This window comes from Delphinus delphis, chromosome 11 (assembly GCF_949987515.2).
Source record: "Delphinus delphis chromosome 11, mDelDel1.2, whole genome shotgun sequence".
NCBI lineage: Eukaryota > Metazoa > Chordata > Mammalia > Artiodactyla > Delphinidae > Delphinus > Delphinus delphis.
Window position 1 is genome coordinate 85,034,379 of NC_082693.1, and position 21,847 is coordinate 85,056,225.

Consider the following 21,847-nt stretch of genomic DNA (forward strand, 5'->3'; position numbering starts at 1 on the left):
GTGTACGTTAGTGCGGGTCGGGGTGCGGGCTCAAGCCCAGCTCTGCCTCCGGCGGCGGGGCTCACATCCTGTACCCTCACACATCTCAACCTGTCATCGTGGGTGGTGTTGTCTGCACAAGAGGGAAACTGCTCAGCGATTCCTGTTGCTACATCAGTTTGATTTTTGAGCCATTATCTCATTTGGGCACGAGACCGACCGGCCTTTGGTTTGTGGATGGTGTACTAGCTTGCTGTCCCGAATTATCACAAATTAGGGGCTTAAAACAATACAGATGTATTATTTTACATTCTGAAATGGGTCTGATGGGGCTAAAATCAAGTTGTCAGCAACTCTGAGTCCCTTCTGGAGAATCTAGGGGACAATCTGTTCCTTGCGTTTCCCAGCTTCTAGAGGCTGCCTGCATTCCTTGGCTGGTGGCCGCATCATTCCAACCTCTGCTTCTGCTGTCACATCTGCTCTGACTCTAAGCCTCCTGCCTCCATCTTCTAAGGACCCATGTGATTATCAGCTGAATAATCCAGGATAATCTTTCCAACTCAAGGTCCTTACATCAGCAGAGTCTCTTTTTGCCACCTGAGGTCACACATTCACAGGTCCCAGGATGAGGGCGTGGACTCTTTGGGGGGCCATCGTTCTGCCTACCACAGACGCCTCCGTCCTGGCCATGTTCTCCTTTGTCGAGCTGCCATGTGGTATTGGCTTTAGGGCACGGTGGATTTAGTCCTAATCCCCGGCCCCTCTCTTTACTGACCTGTGAGCCCAGGCCAAGCGTTTCATTTCTTTGTGCCCCATCTTCTCCTTTCCTCATCTGAAAAATAAAAGCTTCAGCACCCGTTCTGTGAGGCCAATAAGAGCACCAAATGAAGTAATGTGTGTAAAATGCCTGGTCCTGACTGGCTCTCAAAAATGGGAACCATTATTCTCTTGAAGATTACTTTCAAATTATTTTTAATGCTCTTGTAGCAACAAACAGAGCCCAGTGTCCTGGTAAAAAATGAACAAGGGTCTTAGCATGCAGGTCAAGGGGTCCCTGATAATGGCCTACAAAAAGCAGAAAAAAATCCCAGGCTGGTTCCCACTCACCAGAACCGGACTCGGTTGGGAACAAAAGGGTTATTCAGCTGACCAGATGTTAGGTGTGAACCAGAAAGGGACGGGGAGCCAGGATTAGCTTGTCCAACAGTATTTTATTGTGAAGGCTGCAGATCAAGGCAGTCTTTTGTAGCAGCGTTTATATTAAAAGAGGCACAAGATATTTTACGGCCCCTATCGAGGCCCAGAGCCTAAATAGCAACCCTGTTTGATCAGCCTTTCACAGGTTATATTATGTTTCCAGGAGGAATTGGGTATAAATCTTTCAAGGTGTCCATGTGAAAGTGGGAGGAACCACTGGGAATCTGAGGGGAGTAAAACAGAGGGAAAGCAAGGGAAGTCCAGGCCCTCTGAGCTGTCACAGAATTTCAGACATGGGGCGTGGCCACCTTGGGTACCGTGTTGCCAAAAGATGGGCAGTTGGAGGTTGGGAGGCAAAGGGAAAGTGAAATCTTTGTTTCCTGAGGAGCCTTCTTTCTCTGCCAACCGCATCTCATATCACCCTGCCCACTAGGCACGTCCCTCAAACATTCCCACCGTGGGACTCGGGCGGTGGCCGTTGCACTCTTGGAGCACACATCCCCGTGGATCTCCATGTGGTGGGCTCCTTCTTGTCAAGTCTCAAATGAAATTTCACCTCCCCCAAGAGGCCTTCCATCCTCCCGTCACTCCTTGTTTCATTGCCCTGTTGTATTGTCTTCACAGCACTTATCACCATCAGAAATGGTCTTTGCTCATTTATTTGTCTGGTGTCTCTCTCACTGCCTCTGGAACATAATCTCTAAGGGAACAGGGACCTTGGCTGTTATCTACGGCCATCACCCAGTGCTGGGACATTGCCACACTCACGGAGGGGCATTTATGATAATAATCGCTGACACGTAGCACCTATTTTATGCCTCATCCCTTTCGAAACAAATTCATTTAACTCCTCTCAACTCATCCATTTCACAGATGAGGAAACTTGAGACATAGTTTGATAAATGGAATAAGTCAAATTAATTGACTCTTCAGCCATATTCCAGGTACGACCGAATTAATTTAGTAACGATCAGTTTTTGATAGTCGTTCTGTGTAACAAAACACCCCGTTTCTTCCTGATGATTGTCAAGGGCACTAAGGAACATAAAGAACAAAGTGGGAGCTAGAGACTGCATTTTATATTTTCAAAAAGTTGCTACGAACATTAATTGAGCATCTACCCTGTGTCAGGCATTCTGCTACATTTTATCTTATTTTATTTATTTGTTGGGATTCAGTCTCCATCATTGGGTGCATTTTATTTTTAAATACACAAAGTCCTGGGAAGTACAGCATTGCCCTGTTTTGTCCAGTTTGGGAAACAGAAACCTGAGGGAGGTTGAATACCTCACGCCCACACGGTCTCTGTTCTTTTTTTTTTTTTTCTTTTTGCGGTACGCGGGCCTCTCACTGTTGTGGCCTCTCCCGTTGCGGAGCACAGTCTCCGGACGTGCAGGCTCAGTGGCCATGGCTCACGGGCCTAGCCGTTCTGCGGCACGTGGGATCTTCCCGGACCGGGGCACGAACCCGTGTCCCCTGCATCAGCAGGCGGACTCTCAACCACTGCGCCACCAGGGAAGCCCTGTTCTATTTTTATTTCTCCCGAGATTCTCCAGATAAAGTCTCTACCCCACAGCAGAGCCCTTGGGGCATGGTAGATACTCCATAAGTGTTGGCTGAATGAGTGAAGGGGGAAAAGGACACCAACCAACCTGTCAGGGCGGACGAGGAAACTGAAATTACTATCTTCATCTTCCAGACGAGGAAACTGAAATTCAGGGAGATTCAGGTCAATGTCACCCAGCTAGTCAATGAGTTAAGATTCAGTTCCAGACATTTCCAACTCCTCCAGCCAGTGCAGCCTGCGTGAATGGGGTTCAGGACCCACAGCATCTCCTCTGCAGTCTAGAGGCAAGGGGGGATGATAGTATCCATGTAGCTTGGGACACCTTGGGGAGCTGCCCACTCAGGACCAGAATCACCTGGGAGCACTGCGGGGTCCCCTCTGAGTGGAGCTCTGGGGTCTAAGTTCTGCACTGACCTCTGCCCTGTGCGTGGCTCGGGGAGGAGGGGTTGAGAATAGAGGGAGCCCTCAAAGCAAACCCTCCTGCCTGGGGGGTTTCCATGGATGGTGAAGCCAGGCCTGTGTGGACGATGAGTGGGATTTGTGGCTTGCCCAGAGCGTGGCAGCCGAGCCCGGCTGCAGGGACATCCGGCACTGACACCTGCCGCAGTGGGAGCGGGCACCTTGCATCTCTGTGGAAACCACCCTTGCGTCCTTGACAACAGAGCGCGAGAAAAGGTGAAACAGAGCCCCGCCCTGCGGAAAGTCGTAGCTTCCAGAAGTGCAGCCGGAATCCTTGCCAACTCCTTATGGGCGCTGTGGCTATCTTCCAGGATATCCACTGTAGCCCTATAAATACAGGCACACTTCCTGAACAGTGTCGCTCAGGATACCAGCTGTACTATTCAGGGTTGTCCAGAGAAACAGAACCGCTAGGGTGTCTGTATGTACACATATGGAAAGAGATCTACTACAAGGAATTGGGTCCCGTGATTATGGAGGCTGACGAGGCCCAAGATCTGCAGGCTTGAAACCCAGGAGAGCCAAGACGTTTCAGTTTGAAAGGCCAGAAAAATCTGATGATCCTTTCTGGGAGGGTCAGCCTTTTTGTGCTGTTCAGGCCTTCAACTGATTGAACGAGGCCCACCCACATTGGGGAAGGCAATCTGCTGCTTTAGTCAGGCTACTGATTCAAATGTTAATCTCCTCCAGAAGCACCCTCGTGGACACACCTAGAAAAACATTTGACTGAATGTCTAGGCACCCCGTGGCCCAGTCCAGTTGACACATAAAATTAGTCATCACACCAGCCCAGCAAGACATCCCGCCACTGTCCAGAGTTTCTGGAAGAGTTGGGAAGTACTGCCTCCTATAGTCCTTGGTAATTCAGAGAGCACCCTTGGGTGCCAAAGGTCCTGATAAGTCCTGCAATGAAAGGAAACCTGTTTCCATCTGGGTGGGATTGGGTAAAGGAGCGAGAGTCTCAGACAAGCTTCCTGAAGGAAATGTCACCTGAGGGGGAAGTTGAGGACTAAACAGGTGTTTCTCTGACTGAGATGTCTGGGTTGAAGTAGCAGTGTCCATAATATTCTGTTGGCTTTTCCCTGCCTAAAGGTACGGCAGCAGCATTTGTTATACGTTTCAGTTCTGTCCTTGGTGACAAGAAACCCTCGCTGACCACCAGACACAAGTGGGTCAGTGATTCCAGTAGACTCCTGCTTACCCCAGTGTCGGAAACCCCAGTGATGTCTTGGCGCAGATCTTGGTACTAAAGGTTGCCATCTCTATGGAGTTTATGATCTTGTTTTTCACCACAGTGACTTTGAGAAAGGGAGAGACAGAGACAGACTAGAGTTAATAATGGTGGCCTCTCTATGGTCTAAAAGTTTAACCCTTATGCTCTCTGGTTTTCCACGTGAAGCCGCCTCGTTAGGGGACGAAAGCTGACCGGTGGCCTAGATGCGTGATCCCAGCGGCAGCGGCGTCATGTAGCGAAAGTGCAGAGAATCGGGTTCTGGATGTGCATGCTGCTCCTGACCCTGACCCGCTGGCTGCTGGGCCACAGCGGTCAGTCCCCGAGCACCAACCCTGCGCCGGCGCCACCGGGCCGGTGCCTGGCACGCCCCGTGCCTCCATCTCCAAATTGGTCTAACGGGGATAAGCTCCCTGCCTACGTGGACAGGTGTGAATCCGCTTGAAGGATGTGCTGTGTACCTCGGAAGGGCAGCTGACCTTTGGCAGGAAAGAAGGGAGTGGAAGAGGGAGAGAGGAGGGTCATGAAGCAGGGAGGGAGGTGGATTGGTGGGGGGGACAGCAGAGCATCATCAAGCAGGGGTTGACGCCTCCGGGCTCAAAGCGGAGCCCTGCCCGGCGAGGGATGACTCAGCAGACAGGCAGATCCAATACTGAGGCTTCAGCAAAGCGGAGAACGCGTTCCGCACCCCCACTTCCCAAGAAAAGAGAGAGAGAGAGAAATTCTTGATATTTATAAAATATCATCGGTGTAGTCATCATGCGGAAAATCAGAAATGGGTTGGACGTTATGGTGTAACCTTGTTTTTACTCCCAGTCACATTTGAGAGGATGTGTGGTTTTTGTCAGGACTCAAGGCTGCTGGAGGACTAAATGCAGCTGTGGCTGCACTGAGAGATTTTCATGTAACTGCTGAGAGCAACTCAGTGGAGTCAAAGTCAGCCATTCAGAACATGTGGCCCGGACTCATTTTCCTCAGGAAATGGTAAGATACTGTGAGATTCTCCTGCCACCTACCCCAGACCTTATCACTTCGGTGGGGTCCATCCTTGATGTGCTGACACCGCACTATCACCAGCCCACCCCCAAGGGAACATTTTTTTAAATTATTATTTGAATGGTTTTATTTGACATTTGAATCTTTTTCATTGCTGTATCCCTTGGCACATTGGTGGACAGTTAGTAGAAGCTTAGTAGCCATTTGTTGGACGAATGAAGGAAGAAGTGAGTGAGTGAATGAATGTGTGAGTGCATGCGTTGACATCTATGGGAAAATGCATTCCTATAGGATATTCACCCCTGGATTCAGTTCCATCACGCTGCTGTTTCTTAGCCGTGGAACCCCAAGCTGGAGAGGCAGCCTGGAGAGGCCTGGAGTCCTACCGATCTGGTGTTTTGGCAGAAGGCCAGAGAGGAGAAAGAACGTTCCCACAATGGTTGGCACTTGACTGCAAGTGGACACTGCTGGCAGACCAGTCAGCAGTGGAAACGAGGGAGAAGCCAGGAGACGCAGCAGAAGCCAGGGGAGGGCAGGGCTGCAGATCCCCAAGCTGATGGCATTATTGGCAAGAAAGGACTCTTTCTGTGTCCAGACCCATGGGTGTGCCTCCCTTCCAAAGGAGCCCTTCGTTTTCTTTCTTTCTTGAAGGATTATAGGATAAATAGGAATTGGTAGGAAATACAAATAGACCGGTGAGCGGGTGGGTGGGTGGGTGGATGAATGGATGGATGGATGAATGGGTGGATGGGTAGATGGGCATCAACATGGCACATTATAAAGAGCGTTGGTCTTGAACGGCAAAGCTAACAGCCTATTCCCTCCCCAGGCCCAATTCCGTCATCTGTAAAAAGAGAACAGTAAACCCTGGCCCTCCCTAGCTGCAAGGGCCGTCAGAAAGCTCAAAATAAAAGCCAGACACCTTTGTTCAGTCCTGGTGCTCCACAGCTGTAAGGAATTATTAGCCGGGTCACCTCTTCCCCTCCAAAGGCTGCCTGTCATCCCCCACGTTGCAAATATATTATGATTAAAATGCAAGAGTAAGTCAGAATCTTGGTAAACTCTGTGATCACTTTGGAACCCCTCCAGCGAACTCTGCGTGGATTTTTCTTTCTTCCTCTCGGCTCCCAAGCTACTTCCCTTATGTTGGAGGTTGCCAAGCTTTTATGGCTGTTTAACTGTCTTATCCATGCAGATGCATAGCTTTAATTTATGCTGAAATAAATCTGCAAAACCTCATCTGTCTTGTTGTTCTAGAAGCATCAGGTGTAAGGCCTAAAAAAAATCCTAATATATGGTCTCTGAAAGAGCTGGGGTGCGATCTGCCTGCTTGTTACTCAGTTTGGCTTGAAATTCTTCTTTTCCATCCCTTGATATATAAGCAAATTAGGTTGTTTGGTATAAAAAAACTTATGACTCTTAATATGTATGCTTGTCTCAGGTCACTTAGAGTGCTTTGTATTGAGAAAAATTAAGCTGTGACTTCTCATCCAGTGATAAAATCTGAATGTCCCTTTTCCATTTTTAAACATTAATCATTAAGGCATAATAGGTTGAGTCAGCGACCAGGGATTCAAACACTAATTTGCTGTGTGACCTCAGACAAGTCTCTCAGCCTAGCTGAGCTCTGTTTCGTCCTGTAGGTGAACACCTGCTTGGAGGACTCCTGTGAGGATTAATTGTGAAACTGTATGTGGGGTGCTTGGCGTATAAGAGCACTTAGTAAATGCTATTAGGTAGCACCATTGTTGTGGTTGTGCTGATGCAGGATTTTGGGTGAGAGATCAGACCCAGACTTCCCTTTAGAGCAAAGTCAGATCAAAATAACAGTTCCTGGTGGTGACCCTGCTCTCCGTCTATGTATTCATTCCCTGACAACCTGAATTGATTTGCGCCCTCACTCTTGTGCTATCTGGGGATTTCTCAGACTTATGCTCTGGTGTTTTCTGATGGCTGCAGAAATTCATTCAAAACATTTCTACACAGCAATTCCATAGGGTTGACCTGACTTTTCCTAAAAGTCAAATGAACAGCAGCTCAACCTGTCTCACCACGCTCCAGGGCTTGGCTGACCGTTCCCCAGGTGCCAGACTGCGGGACAGCCATTCCCTAAGAGATAGTCCTCTGCCTTTCCTAGCTCACCCAAGTGCAGAAGACCCTAAAGACCAGGTAGCTGATGGGTGATTGTTGTCATAACGTATAGGAAACTTGGTTCTGGTACATACTAGGCCCACACAAATTCAGTTCCTATATGTCATTCTCTATGGGCTCTTTTTTTTTTTTTTTAATTTTTATTGGAGTATAGTTGATTTACACTGTTGTGTTAGTTTCTGCTGTACAGCAAAGTGAATCAGTAATACATATACATATATGCACTCTTTTTTAGATTCTTTTCCCATATGGGTCATTATAGAGCACTGAGTAGAGTTCCCTGTGCTATACAGTAGCTTTTTTTTTTTTTTTTTTTTTTTGCGGTACGCGGGCCTCTCACTGTTGTGGCCTCTCCTGCTGCGGCCTCTCCTGTTGCGGAGCACAGGCTCTGGACGCGCAGGCTCAGCGGCCATGGCTCACGGGCCCAGCCGCTCCACGGCATGTGGGATCCTCCCGGACCAGGGCACGAACCCGTGTCCCCTGCATCGGCAGGCAGACTCTCAACCACTGCGCCACCAGGGAAGCCCTGTTATCTATTTTATATATAGTAGTGGGTGTATGTCAATTCCAGTCTCCCAATTTATCCCTCCCCGCTTTCCCTCTTGGTAACCATAAGTTTGTTTTCTACTTCTTTTTTTTTTTGCCGTATGCGGGCCTCTCACTGTCGTGGCCTCTCCCGTTGTGGAGCACAGGCTCCGGACACGCAGACTCAGCGGCCATGGCTCACGGGTCCAGCCGCTCCTCAGCATGTGGGATCTTCCCGGACTGGGGCACAAACCCGTGTCCCCTGCATCGGCAGGCGGACTCTCAACCACTGCACCACCAGGGAAGCCCTGCTTTCTACTTCTGTGTCTCTGTTTCTATTTTGTAAATAATTTCATTTGTACTATTTTTTTAGATTCCACATAAAAGTGATATCATATGATATTTGTCTTTGTCTGACTCTATGGGCTCTTGATTTAGAATTTTAGGCTCTGGACAAGGCTTGCAGTTGTGGAGATTACTACATTTTAAGGCTTTCTATTGTGAATTGGTTTCCCTCTGTCCGTCTGTAGGGTTGGATTGAGACTGGTTTGTGCGTAGGTCCCAGCTTACAAGGCACGCGGTCCTTCTCATATATGGATGCCACAAACCTACAGTTGATGCAGCAACCTCTCTGGATGTTGCCAGGTACCAAGAGGGGTTGTGATAGAGCCTAGGGTTCAGGAGTTGCATTGGGAAGCCAGCAGGGCCCAGGCCAGTCACCAGCACTTCTGGGGCCATCATTTTCGCACCAAGTGTTTTATGACTTGTCATCTTCTCACTCGGGTGTTCAAGCCAATGGTTGCCGACTGAATTCTCAAAAGCACCTTGCACATTAGAGGTACTAAGTAAATGTGTATAAATCCTGGATAGCACAGCAGTAATCGTGACTCATAATAATGGCTTGCATTTATTGGGCACTTACTGTGTACCACACTATGCCAGATGCTTTACTTGGATTATCTCATTTTACCCTCCAGCCATCCCATTAAGTAGATGCTGTGAGATGCCCATTTTACAGATGAAGAAGCTGAGGCCAAAGAGCTTCAGAACTCACCCACAGTCGCAGCTAGAAAGCAGGGGCAAGGCTTTGATCCCAGGGTGGTCTTTAGACAACTTCTGGAAGTGGACAGATGCTGTGAGGTGAGATGGGAGGATGGATACCAAGGTCAGCTGAGCACAAAATTCCTTTCAAGGAAATGGACTTTTCTGCCCAGAACTGTCATATTCCAGACAGCACCCAAGAAAAATGTTCTTCACAGCTTTAGATTTGAGATTGAGAAATAACTCAGACGCAGTCTTCTGGTCCACGAGCCACTGTCATCACACTGCAACCACATTTCCTCCTGTTTATTGCTGGTGGGTAGGAGGTGGGGCTGTCGTTCTGTATTTCCTGCTCTCAGCCAGTATGTAGAGGGGCAGGAGTTCACACTTGAGTTTGGCAACAGTGTGGTCATGTTTTCTGTGTGTCACTTCGCAGCATGGCATCCTCATAATTCTCGGAAAACGCAGAGGTGTGTGGTTATCTCCGTGTCTGTAAACTGGGGACCCTGTGTGGCTTTAAGACTGTCACAGCACAAGGGAACCTCAGAGACCCGTGGCTCCCATCCTTCCATTTTGCAAATGAGATGCAAGCGTTCGGGTGACTCATCCTGCTGGGCTTTAACTGTGGATGAAAAGGTTTGCTGTTAGAAAAGCGGGTTCGGAGAAATTGCTGGCGCTCTCGTCCAGGTCCTTGATGGGGCCCCAACCTGCAAACTCAGGGCCGTACATCAGTTGCTGCCCCCTACAGCAAACATGCTTCCTTCAGCTAGCATCACAGCGGAAGCTTCGTCTGCTTCTGAAGGCGGGGCCGGTGACTGTCCTAGCCGATGTCGAGCAGCCCCGTGAGAGCCTCGTCTGTGTGCTGTGTCCTGGTTAAGACTGGGGCAACACTCACCCCCAGGAAGCTAAGTGAGCCTAGTCCGTTCATGATTCATTTAACAGCCTTTTCTGGAGCACTCGCTCTGATTACATGATGAATAACAGTAACTATATTTATTTGATATGCTTCTCAGTGCTTGGCACTGTGATAAGTGCTGTCTAACATCAGCGCCCGAGACATCCCAAGGCTGGAGTGGGCGGGGGAGACACCCAGTCTTTAACATGGCGGAGAGGTTTGAGCCACCCTGGGAGAGGCAAAGCCCCAGAAGACCGTCATCGGGAAGACAGAGGCCAGCAGAGGCGCCATCTGTGTCCAGTTGTGTCCCTGCCCCCAGCTCTGCCCCTGCACGGGCTTTCCCAGCCCTCTCTCCTGAGAAGGTCTCTCTCTCCACCTCTCTTTACCATCCCCCTCCACCCCCATACATACCACTTTCACAAAATCTTACCGTATATTTTTGATTTAATACCACTGTGCAGAAATCACAATTGAGGTCACGCCTGGATAGATTCCGTGTGGGAAGCTGGATGAGTCCTCCGGAAGTTCTCGAGAGCATTTTCAACTTGGCTAAGAGCGATTATCTCCCCATTCAGGTGGGCTCAAACTCTTGGGGGACTCAGGTGAAGATTTAAATATAAATGATTCCCCTGTAGCCACAGGAAATCAATTGAGCAGAGAAAGGACTGGAAAGAAAGAGCAAGCAAGATTTAGTTTTCGTTAAAATAACACGGTGCCTATAAATAAGGTGAGAATCGGTTAATAGCTTTCTATTCAAGGGGAGTTGGTGTTCCAGAGATTATGTATGGGGGGGCCTTGAAAATCGAGACGTTCCTTTCTAGTCGCATCTTTTGTGCATTCTGAGGGTTGAATCACTTTATTTGTAGTTTTCTTTTCAATTAGCTAAAACTATTGTTACTTTTTTTTTTATGTTATCTTCACTATTGTTTCCTCTTAGGAATAAAAGTTGACTTTTAACTTGTGAAAAAGGGAAGTATTAAAGCCAACATCCAAAGCCGTCTTCTGGCCAGTCATGGAGCAAACAGTGAGAAACAGCCTGCTTTAAAGGAGAGAGGAGTGGGCTTCCCGGGTGGCGCAGTGGTTGGGAGTCCGCCTGCCGATGCAGGGGACGCGGGTTCGTGCCCCGGTCCGGGAAGATCCCACATGCCGCGGAGCGGCTGGGCCCGTGAGCCATGGCCGCTGAGCCTGCGCATCCGGAGCCTGTGCTCCGCAACGGGAGAGGCCACAACAGTGAGAGGCCTGCGTACCGCAAAAAAAAAAAAAAAAACAAAAAAGAGAGAGGAGTATCTTGGAAAATTTCCCCAAGCATAAAGAGGCCTCACCAAGATATTCATTGTGGTCCTAGGCACCATTTATAACAGGGGATTGTTCAGATAGCTAAATAAACTGTGTTCTATGCAAACTATGAACTACGATGCAACAATTAGGAAGAACAAGGTAGATCTAATCTAATAAATGTCGTATCCTACTGTTGAAGAAAAAAAGCAAGTAGCTAAAAAGTTCTTTCAGTCCAATACCATATACCATAAGACAATTGCAGTATATTTTCTGTGGGCACACTTATGATAGAGGCATAGAAATGTACAGACAATAGTCTGGGAGGACTTTAATCAAGCGGAAAGCAGTGCCTACATCTAGAAAGGTCAGAGGGGACCAGGAATGACCGATGGAGTTACACCCTCCTTGGTCCTTGGAGTGGGAAGCCGGAGGGTGAGTCTGTTGGCCTGAATGCTCCCTGAGCAGCTCTGTGAAGCTGGACCTTGGGGTTGGCTTTGCCCCACCTCTGAGGTCAGGCGTTCTTCATCCAGGCAGTGTGTGTGACAGTCTGCCAGGACAAGACGTGTGTTACTCATCGGGGATTCAGTGTGACCAATGACAACAGCTCCTCCTTATGTGGTACCTGCAGTTTGTCAGGGACTGTTCTAAGTGTTTTACGTATATTAGCTCATTGAATCCTCACCACAAACCTATGATGTAAGCCCTATTATTATTTCCGTTTTACAGAGGAGGAAATTGAGACACAGAGAAGTTAAGTCATTTATCCATTGCCACACCGCTAGAAAGTGGAAGAACTCTGACTTGACCCCAAAGCTGTACACACAGGATGGCAATGTGATTTATCCTCCAAACTGGGATGCTTGTGAGAATGAAAGGGGCATCATTAATACTTATACAGGTCAACAGGCCTGAGCTGGGGCCATCCCAGGCAAACCGGGATGTGTGATCACCTAAATGGCACTGTTTCTTGCCCCTGACAGAACGGCGCCTGCCCTTGTAGAGTCTGGGGCTCAGGGCGTGGGAGACGAGAAAGTGGCAGTGCTAATGCAGTATGCCACGTGCCAGCATGTGTGGGTTACAGAGGGCTGGGGAAAAAATGGTGGCACAGAGTAAGGCCGCTTATTTGGTCTCTAGGAATCAAAGAGGGCTTCCTGGAGGAAGGGGCAACTCCGCTGATACTGTGGATGAGGAGTTCGGCAGGCAGAGCCTAGTGTGTTGTGGTGAGAGCGGACCTTGGAGGGATAGCAAGGCCTGGGTCTAGAGAGGACGTCTCTGGCTCTGGCCCCAGGCACACCCCTAGGCTCTGGGACCTCAAATAAAATAAGATGTGGTTTATATCAGGGGTCTGGAGACATTTTCTTAAAGGTCCAGATAGTAAACATTGTAGGCTCTGTGGGCCAAGAGGCAAAATTGAGGCTATTGTGTGGGAACTTATATAGCCATGTAAGCGTAATCATTTAAAATATGAAAATCATTCTTAGCCCTAGGACCAAAGAAAAGGGGCAGCTGATTGGATTTGGCCCTGAGTGGCTATGCCACATTTACCGTATTGCCCGGGTTTAACTGGCATATCTATTTGTCAGAAAGCTTTGCCGTGTATTATGTAGACGCTGGTGTAGTATCAAGGACGTGACACAGCTCAAAATCTACAGACCTGTCAGCCCTGTGTTCAAGCTCATCTCTGCACCCACGCAGCAGCCGCGAGGCTCTGACAAGCCTCTAACCCTCCCCGGATCTCAGTTTCCTAAACCTGTAAAATACAGATGATAACCCCCTACTTCCCGAGGCTGCTGTGAAGACCCAGTGAGAATCCACTGGTTAGATCCCCTTTCCTCTTATTCAGCACTCATCACACACTTATTCCGTGCCAGGTACTGCCCCAGGCTCTGAGAGATCAGAGCTATACCTGGTAGCCAGGACGCCATTCACAGGTACTTTGTGAGTCTGCTTTTGGTGGTCATTTCGGAGCACAGGCCCCTGTCCCGATGCCGCCTTGGTGGAGGGAATTAATGTGATGTAGGATGTGCCTTCACCAGTCGCCAGCCAGGGTTCTACCTGGGATCATGTTTACTTCGACAAAATGAAGCCTGAATGTGGCAGAATGGGTGTGAGGTTCTTTGAACTCCTGGGATAAAAAGACTGAGATGTCACCAAAGCCTTCATCTCTGGCATCAGTCCTGGGGTGAGTGGGGAGTGATGAAAGCCCATTGGTATCTTCCTTTTGCCTCAGAACTTTCTGCCCTCTATGTGCACTTAGAACGATTTTTCAGGTCTCAGCTTTGATGTGGGAATTAGAGTTCCCCGGGCCTGAGTCAGATTCCAGGCCCCCGCGCCGCAGAAGTCGGGAGCTTCCGCTTGGCTGAGAGAGTTCCCACCAGACCCTTTGTTGGGTGGGAGACAAAGCAGCCAGAGAAGATTGTGGAAATCGTTGGTCCTTGAATCAGCTCTTGGGAAATTGCAACAGCGAAGGGTATGGGGAGTTCTTTGGAGATAGATGAGCTGCCCTCAGATCCTGGCATTGTCACTTACCAGTAAATTGTGTAACCTTGAGCAGGTAACAGGACTGCTTTGAACCTCAGTTTGCCCATCTGTAAAAGGGACATGGTATTGCCTGTCCACCTGGTTTGCCGTGAGGACTAACTAGTGAAAATTGCTAACGGTTAGTGAGAGCTTCTTATGTACCAGCTCCTGTGCTGAGGGCCTTGTCTTGCTGTGCTAAGGGCTCAACTCTTCAAGATGCTATGAGGTGAAGGTACTGAGCAAAGAGAGGCGCCATGTCTGCTCCCAGAACCCAGGCAGCTTTGTTCCAGAATCAACATCGTGAATCATTAGGTGACATTGCCCCGTTAAGAGAGATAAGACTCAAGAAAACAGGAACATAGTTCTCAAACACACGTATGTGCATGTGCGTGTGTGTGGCCATGTAGTTCCACTTCTCGAGCAAGCGTTTCCTGAGCACCTACTCTGCAGAGCCCTGGAGGCATAAAAGAGACTAAGGCACCGTTGCTGGCAGAAAAGGGAGCGCCAGGCAGCTACTTCGGTCTTTTTTCGGAACTAGTGACAAGAATGCTTCCTTGCGCTCCATTCTGCCCCTCCTGTGCTTTACCTTACTATTAAATCATTTTAAAAGTTCTTTTCCCCCACGGCACTTGGCCGGAAGTGGGGGAAGGCATCCGCTGTGCAAAGCAGCCCTCGTGTGTCCCGTCACAGTTCTCCTTTCTTGTGCACACCCGGTGTTGCCACATACAGGGGTGACTTGCATGTGACACTTGGCTGTGAAGTCATGTTCCTGGACTGCTGGGAACAGTGGGACAGCCTGGGAGGAGCTGACGGGATGAATAACGTTAGTGGAGGTGTACATGTACCGAGGACCTTGTGTAAATAAATGATGTGACCCCCCCCCCCACCCTATTTTGGCAGTGGTGCAGGGCTGAGAAAGGGACACGTGGGAAAGGAGTTTATTTTTCCTTTGCCAGAGCAGGCATTCTGAGTGTACACAAAACATAGACCCCAGGGGAACCTCTAGGTATGTTAAATCACCATCTACACCCCCTCTGCTGTGTGAAGACCCTAGTTGGTGGGACTCACAGAATAGTTTCTCAAGTCTCCTGCTTGGTTCCCACCCACTCTACCTTTTTTCTCCTTCCCTCTCTCCCTCTCCCTCTCTCTTTCTTTCTTTTCTTTCTCTCAATTTGGAAAATCTTTGAAGATAAAGCAAATGATATAATAAACACTCTTTTACTCACCATTCCCAGTTAATGAATATAACATTCTGGCGTCTTTGCTTCAGCTCTTTTATAGGTCTGCCATATAATAGGGATAAATCGTCATCAACATAGAAGTCTCTTTTGAACCTCCTCTTCATCTCCCTCCTCTCAGCCTCCTATTATGAATATACTATGTAAATCCCAGTCTGTGTTTTCACACTTTAACTTCTACTGTGTGTAGCCGTATACGATATATAGTATAGCTGTGTGTGTCCACAGTTCATATAGGTACTGTCATCCTGGATATATTATTCTTCAGTTTGCCCGTTCCACTCAACCTTGTGTTTTGAGGTTCAGCCCCATGGATCTCTTAGTTTAATTACTGTATCGTTATCCTTCATATGACCGTACCACATTTTATTTATCCATGTCTCTATAGATAGAAACATGGGTTGCTTCCAATTTGGCGTCATTAGAAACAGCACTGATTTGAACATTCTGGTGCATGTCCACCTCCAGATGCACAAGTGCAAGAGTTTCCCTACAGTCTGTGTGTCGAGACACCCACCAGCAGTGGGCCGGGGCTCCTGTTTCCCTGTATCCTCCCAGCCACTTGATTCGGCAGGTGTTTTGCATGTCTTACCAAATGAATGACCTCTCTATTGAAAAAATTGTAAAATAAGGGGGAAAAAATGAGGAGCTGGCACAGAAGTGTCATCAGCCTGCCCTCAAAAAGGAATGCTTTGTAAATCCCAGGTTCAGCGTCTTCCTTCCACGGGGCTCTTAGACATTCTGGCTTCGTGAGCCTCTTCTCTTTTAACTGGGACTTCTCAGCCTCTAGCACATCAGCATCGCATATTGGCTTTAGCCAAGTGAAGGGTGACTCCCTACAGCAATTTCACCAACTCTGGATTTTCTTCCTCCGGGTCCTTTGAAAACATCTGTGCTTCATCTCCCATCTGCTGTCAGCACTTGGTCCAAGTCTCATTACCCGCCTCTCAGCTGGACAGCTGCCCCTCAACCTCACTGGCTTCCCGGCTTCAATACCCACCCCACCACCTTTTAAGACTTCTGTTCATTTCCTACAATCATTTATCAACCCATTTGTTCATCCATCATTGACTGAAGCCCTGCTGTGTGCAACCCTGTAACTACAGTTATGGCTCCGAATCCAAATGCCGTAGCCTGGCCTTCAAGGCATTTCTCCATCCCAGCCCCAGCCCCTTTCCCCAGCATCCTTTCCACCTTCTCCACCCCACCCCGGGCCTCCAGTCTCCTTGCCCACAGTTCTCCAAACACTCGTGACAGTGTTCTCACTCCCTCTGCCAAGGTTCCTGGTCTCCACCTGTTAAACACTTTGTGGTCGCTCAATTCCTGTCTCTGAGGCAGAACTTATCTTTTCCCTCCTATGTTCCCATAGAGCTTTGCACATCATTGCCCATCTTGCCAGCTACGGTGCAAACTCTTCCAGAGCATGACCCATCCTCATTCACCTCTGTAGCCTCAGGGCTGAGGGCCATGTCTGGCATACAGAAGGTGCTTGATTAAAGCTTTTAATGAATGTCTCCCAACTCCTTCATTGCTGCACTTACCTGTTCAGCACAGGTACCACTGCCGCCCAACTGTCCATTATTTGTTAAGGGAGTTTTCTGTTGAGCAAATTAGTGCCGGAGACATGATTGAAGGTTTGTTTAATCTTAAGAAAATTAATTAGTTTTTAAAGAGTTTAACGTAGCGTGTGCCAATGAATTTTTAATCAGGAAATCTTATCTAAAGCAAGCACTCTTTTGCGTTTACTCTATTTTTCAAAGTAATTCTACTGAATGTTATCAAATGTTGTCTTTAATTCAGATTTTGCTAATTCAGATCACGCTTGTCCTAGACCATGAATTAGAGAAGAGTCCTCACTTGCTATCTGGTCAATCCCTATTAGGCACCATAAATGACCGGGCTGTATTTTAGAAGCTCACTGTAGTCAGTCCAAAGTGAGATGTGCTGTAAGTGTAAAATACACACTGAATTTCAAAGACTTGGTACCCTCAAAAAGGACAATCCCTCGTTAATATTTGTCAGATATTAATTACAACAATTATGTTTTGGACCTACTGAGTTAAATAAATTGTTGATTTCACCTGTTCCTTTTTACTCTTTTTTTTTTTTTTTTTTTTTTTTTTTTGCGGTACGCGGGCCTCTCACTGTTGTGGCCTCTCCCGTTGCGGAGCACAGGCTCCGGACGCGCAGGGTCAGCGGCCATGGCTCACGGGCCCAGCCGCTCCGCGGCATGTGGGATCTTCCCGGAGCGGGGCACGAACCCGCGTCCCCTGCATCGGCAGGCAGACTCCCAACCACTGTGCCACCAGGGAAGCCCCTTTTTACTCTTTTGATGTGGCTGCTAGGACACTGTAAAGTACAAGTGTGGCTTGCATTACATCTCTGTGGGGCGTCGCCGGTCTGGATTGTTGAGTCATGGAGAACAGGGTGCTTGCCTCCTGGTCAATTTCGGACAGTCGGTGTTCATTAAGTGTCTGTTGGATGAATGAATGAATGAGGTTGATCACTAACACATGGCTTCCTCTTATCTACTGTGGGACCTCAGACAAGCTGTTTCACTTCCCTGGGCCTCAGGTTTTCTCATGTGTAAAATGAGCGAGTAACCGGAGCCCTGTTATCTGCTTCCAGTTATATCTCCAGTGATTTGGAAAAAGGATTTTAGTTCTCTACTTCCAGGGACTGCAAAACATTGCTCACTGGGGGCAGGAAATAATGGTGTCCCCAGCTTACTGAGTGGTGGGGTCAGAAGCCTCACTGGGAACCCTCTATAATTTCATCTTCTATTGCAGCCCTTCCCGGTTTGCTTCTTGGTCTCACTTAGAACCAGGAATAGTCTTGCTGCAACGCCCGTCTTTCTTACAGCTGTCCCCACATAACTTCTGGAATGTATTACTCATTTTTATCCCATCACACATAATTGATGACTCAACTCTAACAATGTCAGATTAAACATCAGTGAGGTTGTTTTCCCACTCCTACATTTGCACTGAAAATTATATATTCATGAGGCCATGTGGTGGTGGTCAAAAGGGCAGTTAACAAAGTCAGATCATCTAGGTTCAAATCCCTCCCCCCGCATCTTACTGGTTATGTAACTTTGGGCAGGTTAACCCAGTACCTAATTTCCCTCGTCTGTAAAATGGGGAAAATGCTAATAATTAACTCATGTAAGACGGAGAGGGTTACATGAAAATAATGTATGCAAAGCAATTAGCACGGAACCTGGCACCTGGTAATATTATATATAATTAATTATATATCATAATTCATATATATATATGATTATGCTGTTGATTTCATTTTCAAAACCTTTATTCCATACCCACGCTGGGCCAGACATTATTGGGATATCACCCCATATTCCAGAGAGAGAAAGTTTTCCCCCCATTATAGCAGCTTTTAGGGAAAATGGCATAGCAAAAAGATTAAGGGCGTAAGCAGTCATGAGATTCAAAAAGGGAGAGTCAGAGGGGCTGGCCAGGCAAAATGTAACAGGAACAACAACAACAATCATAATAATAATGCTAAATGCCTTCCATAGTCTAGTCCCATTACACGTTCGTTACACGTGTGGTCTCATTTCATCTTTATAACTACTTCATTTGACACATGGAGAAGCTGAGTCTCAAAGGCTGAGTCCAAGGTTGACCTCCTACCGAGTGAATCCAAACTCAAGTCTTTCTGCCCACAAGTCCTCTGCTTCTTCTACCACCTCCACGTCTCTCCCTTCAAGTGATGGGGTCATTTCTTCTGATGTGTCTGAAAATCTTCTTTTCCTATAAGAAGATATTTTCCTCCCCAGCATTCTTGAAAATCAGGCAAAAACAAATCACTGAGGTTGAAACCAGAAGACTGCCACTTTCTGTGAAGCGTGCCCCTCAGGCACACCGTGGGTGGGCTGTCCTTGTAGTAGAAGAGGGGTCTGGTGATGATTAAAGCTGGGATGGTGGGCTGAGCTACCTGGGTGAAGGGAGCTCCCTATCGTGCAGGAGACTAGCAGAGGCTCGAGGTGCAGCACTCAGGAATGGTCAGCATTTTGCGAGACCGGCGAGGTCCCTCCAGGTGAGACTTCAGAATGGAAAGTCAGGGATGCAGCAGGAAATTAGACAGGAAGACGGGACCTGGGCCGCCCCAAGCCCGCTCTGCATGTTCAGTTCTGGTGAGAGTGGGCAGGGAAGGTGGAGCCTGACACCTGCTGCGGTGCTGGGACATGGCGGGGCACAGCCCTGTGACCCTGGCCACAGACTGTCCTATGGTTCCCTCCCCCAGCCCTGGGCTCCAGTGTTTCTCCAGGCCGACGTCTCCTGGGGTTGGGTCAGGGTGGACTCAGCAGACACTCACTGCTGGTAGCCAGGCTGGGCTGGGGCGGGCAGGACTCACAGGTTCATGAGCTGCACCAAGCTCATGGTCACGTGGGTGCCAAGCTCACCGCGGATTCTAAAACGTCCACCTTTTATTCGTTCGACAAGCAGGCTGAGAAATTCTTCTCTCTTCCATTTTCAGAGATCCTTGGAGAGAGTTTCTCCACCTTGGGTAAGTCACGATAGCGTCTCCTTTGCTTGCCATTTACAAGTTGTCTGTGGCCCACTTCAAAGACACCCTAATGCCAGCACCTCCTAGGCGCTCAGTAAATAGTAATTGCTAACAGTAGGGGAGTGCTTCACTCTGTGACAGTGTTCTAGATCGTGCTCTGTACTATTTCACTGAATCCTCTCAGCAATTCTGTGAGAGTTCACGGCAGTCCTGATTTATAGATGTGGAAGCTGAGGCACACAGAGGTGGAGTCCTTTGCCCAAAGTCACACAGCTAGCGAGGTCAGAAACCCAGGCGGCCCTGAACCTGAGCGCTGAACACGGACACGAAGCTGCAGACCTATGGGATGGGTGTTGGAGAACTGCGCCCGGGTGATTCCTCAGGGTCCATCAGGAAGCTTCAGGAAGGGCTCAGACAGCCCTTCGTGCCAGGAGGTCGAACGACCTCCAGCCCACTGCAGCAGGTCGTCTCTCTCCCCTGGTCCCTCAGCTCCTTCCCTGAATCGTCCCTGCCCCCGGCAGTGTCTTAAAACACGTTGGAAACATTAACTGGTCCCCTGCTATTCGTCCTCGCTGGTTTTGGCTCAGACAGTGCAGTTTAGATATCTTTCCAAGGGCAGACAGCGGGTCAGTGAGAGTCGATAATGGATTCCAGCAGATAGGACACCGATCAGATGGGATGCGAGCCTGGCGTCCACCTCCTCCTCGTGCGCTAGCAGCGGCTGGGCGCTGCCCCCAGGGAGGGGCCTGGGCCCCGGGGCACCTGGGGGACTCAGCAGGCGGGTGGTCAGGGCTGATCTCCTGGCCGCTCAGGCTCTCTGGGCATCTTCCCTTGTCAGCATGCCCTCCCATGCCTGCTGGTTCTTGGAAACTTACCGGGCTGGGGCTGTCTTTTTGTTCCCTGCTGCATTCACTGCAACAGTGCCAGCCCATAGTAGGTGCACAACAGGGTATTTGTTGAATGAAGAGCATTATTTGGCTGACACGTGGGCCCCCTGGGCTCCAGTCTTGTCTCCCCATCTGCTTCTTGGATGTCTTCACTGGACGTTGCACGTGTAACACGCCCGGAGCTGCCGAAAGCCGCTCAGCTCCCATCTCCCGCCTGGGAGCCCCCTCCTTCCGGCTGCTCAGGACAGGATCCTCAGAGCCCGTGCGGACACCCTCTTTTTTCACGCCACATGTTCATCCAAGACACAGTTGCTCTCAGCTCTGCCTTCAAAACAGACCAGGAAGGCAGTGGCCTCTCCCCACCCTGCCTGCTGTCTCTTTCCTACAGTCTCGCCTGGACCATCCTTGCTTCCACCCTTTTCCCCACCAAAGAACATTCTAATGCTTTAGCCAGAGCTGTTCTAGAACGTAAGTCAGATGACGTCACTCCTGCACGCACACCTCCACCTCACTGTGAAGGCCCAGGTCCTCCCCGAGGCCTGGGAGGCCTGGCGCTCACCACCCTGTTCATTCCAGGCTCCCTGTGCTTCCTCAGACACGCCAGGCACACGCCCAACTGGCCTCTGTCCTGCTTCCCCAGATACACTCGTGGTTAGCTTCTGAGGAATCACTTGTGATGCTTTGAGGATTAATGAGTTAACATGTGAAAGGCATTTAGGGCAGTGCCTGGCTCGTTAGCTTTTAGTTACTGCTGCGTTCTTACCGTGGATGCTCGGGGTCTAATTCGTAGCAGACACTCAGGTTGGTCAATGGGCTACATGTCCAGGGCCTGGCCCAGTGCCTTGGACCAAGTGGGAACTCAAAGGTTTGTTGAACTGCAAATGTAGAGGTGAGGCAGTGCACACCCCGCCTGGTCCAGGCCATGAGAACTGAACAGTTTGAGAAACAGTTGGGAGCCAGAAATGATGATTTCTGTGTCCTCTGAGGCAAGATCTTGCCTCTGAGGCAAGATCTCCTGCCTGCCCTCACTGCTCCACCAGCCTGGGGAACTACCCCTGCTTGGGTCCCTTCCCCAGGGCCTAACCCTTACTTCCCGGCTCCAAGCTCAGACATCAAGAAAGCCAGGGATGAGGTCTCCTGGCAGGAATTGAACCCCTGACCCAGCTGATGGGGTGGCTGAGACCATGGGGAAAGTGAGCAAGGGATAAGGTCTCCTGGCGGGAATTGAACCCCTGACCCAGCTGATGGGGTGGCTGAGACCATGGGGAAAGTGAGCCAGGGATAAGGTCTCCTGGCAGGAATTGAACCCCTGACCTAGCTGATGGGGTGGCTGAGACCGTGGGGAAAGTG

The 21,847-nt window shown here is 49.1% G+C and overlaps 1 protein-coding gene across 1 annotated transcript in view; it reads left to right on the forward strand.

The window, feature by feature from the left end:
* Window positions 1-21,847, forward strand: part of CHST11 (carbohydrate sulfotransferase 11) — a 241,009-nt gene that overhangs the window by 157,963 nt on the left and 61,199 nt on the right. The window contains exon 3 of the mRNA XM_060023898.1: window positions 19,581-19,610. Coding sequence (XP_059879881.1) covers window positions 19,581-19,610 — 30 coding nt within the window. The remainder of the gene's footprint in view (window positions 1-19,580; window positions 19,611-21,847) is intronic.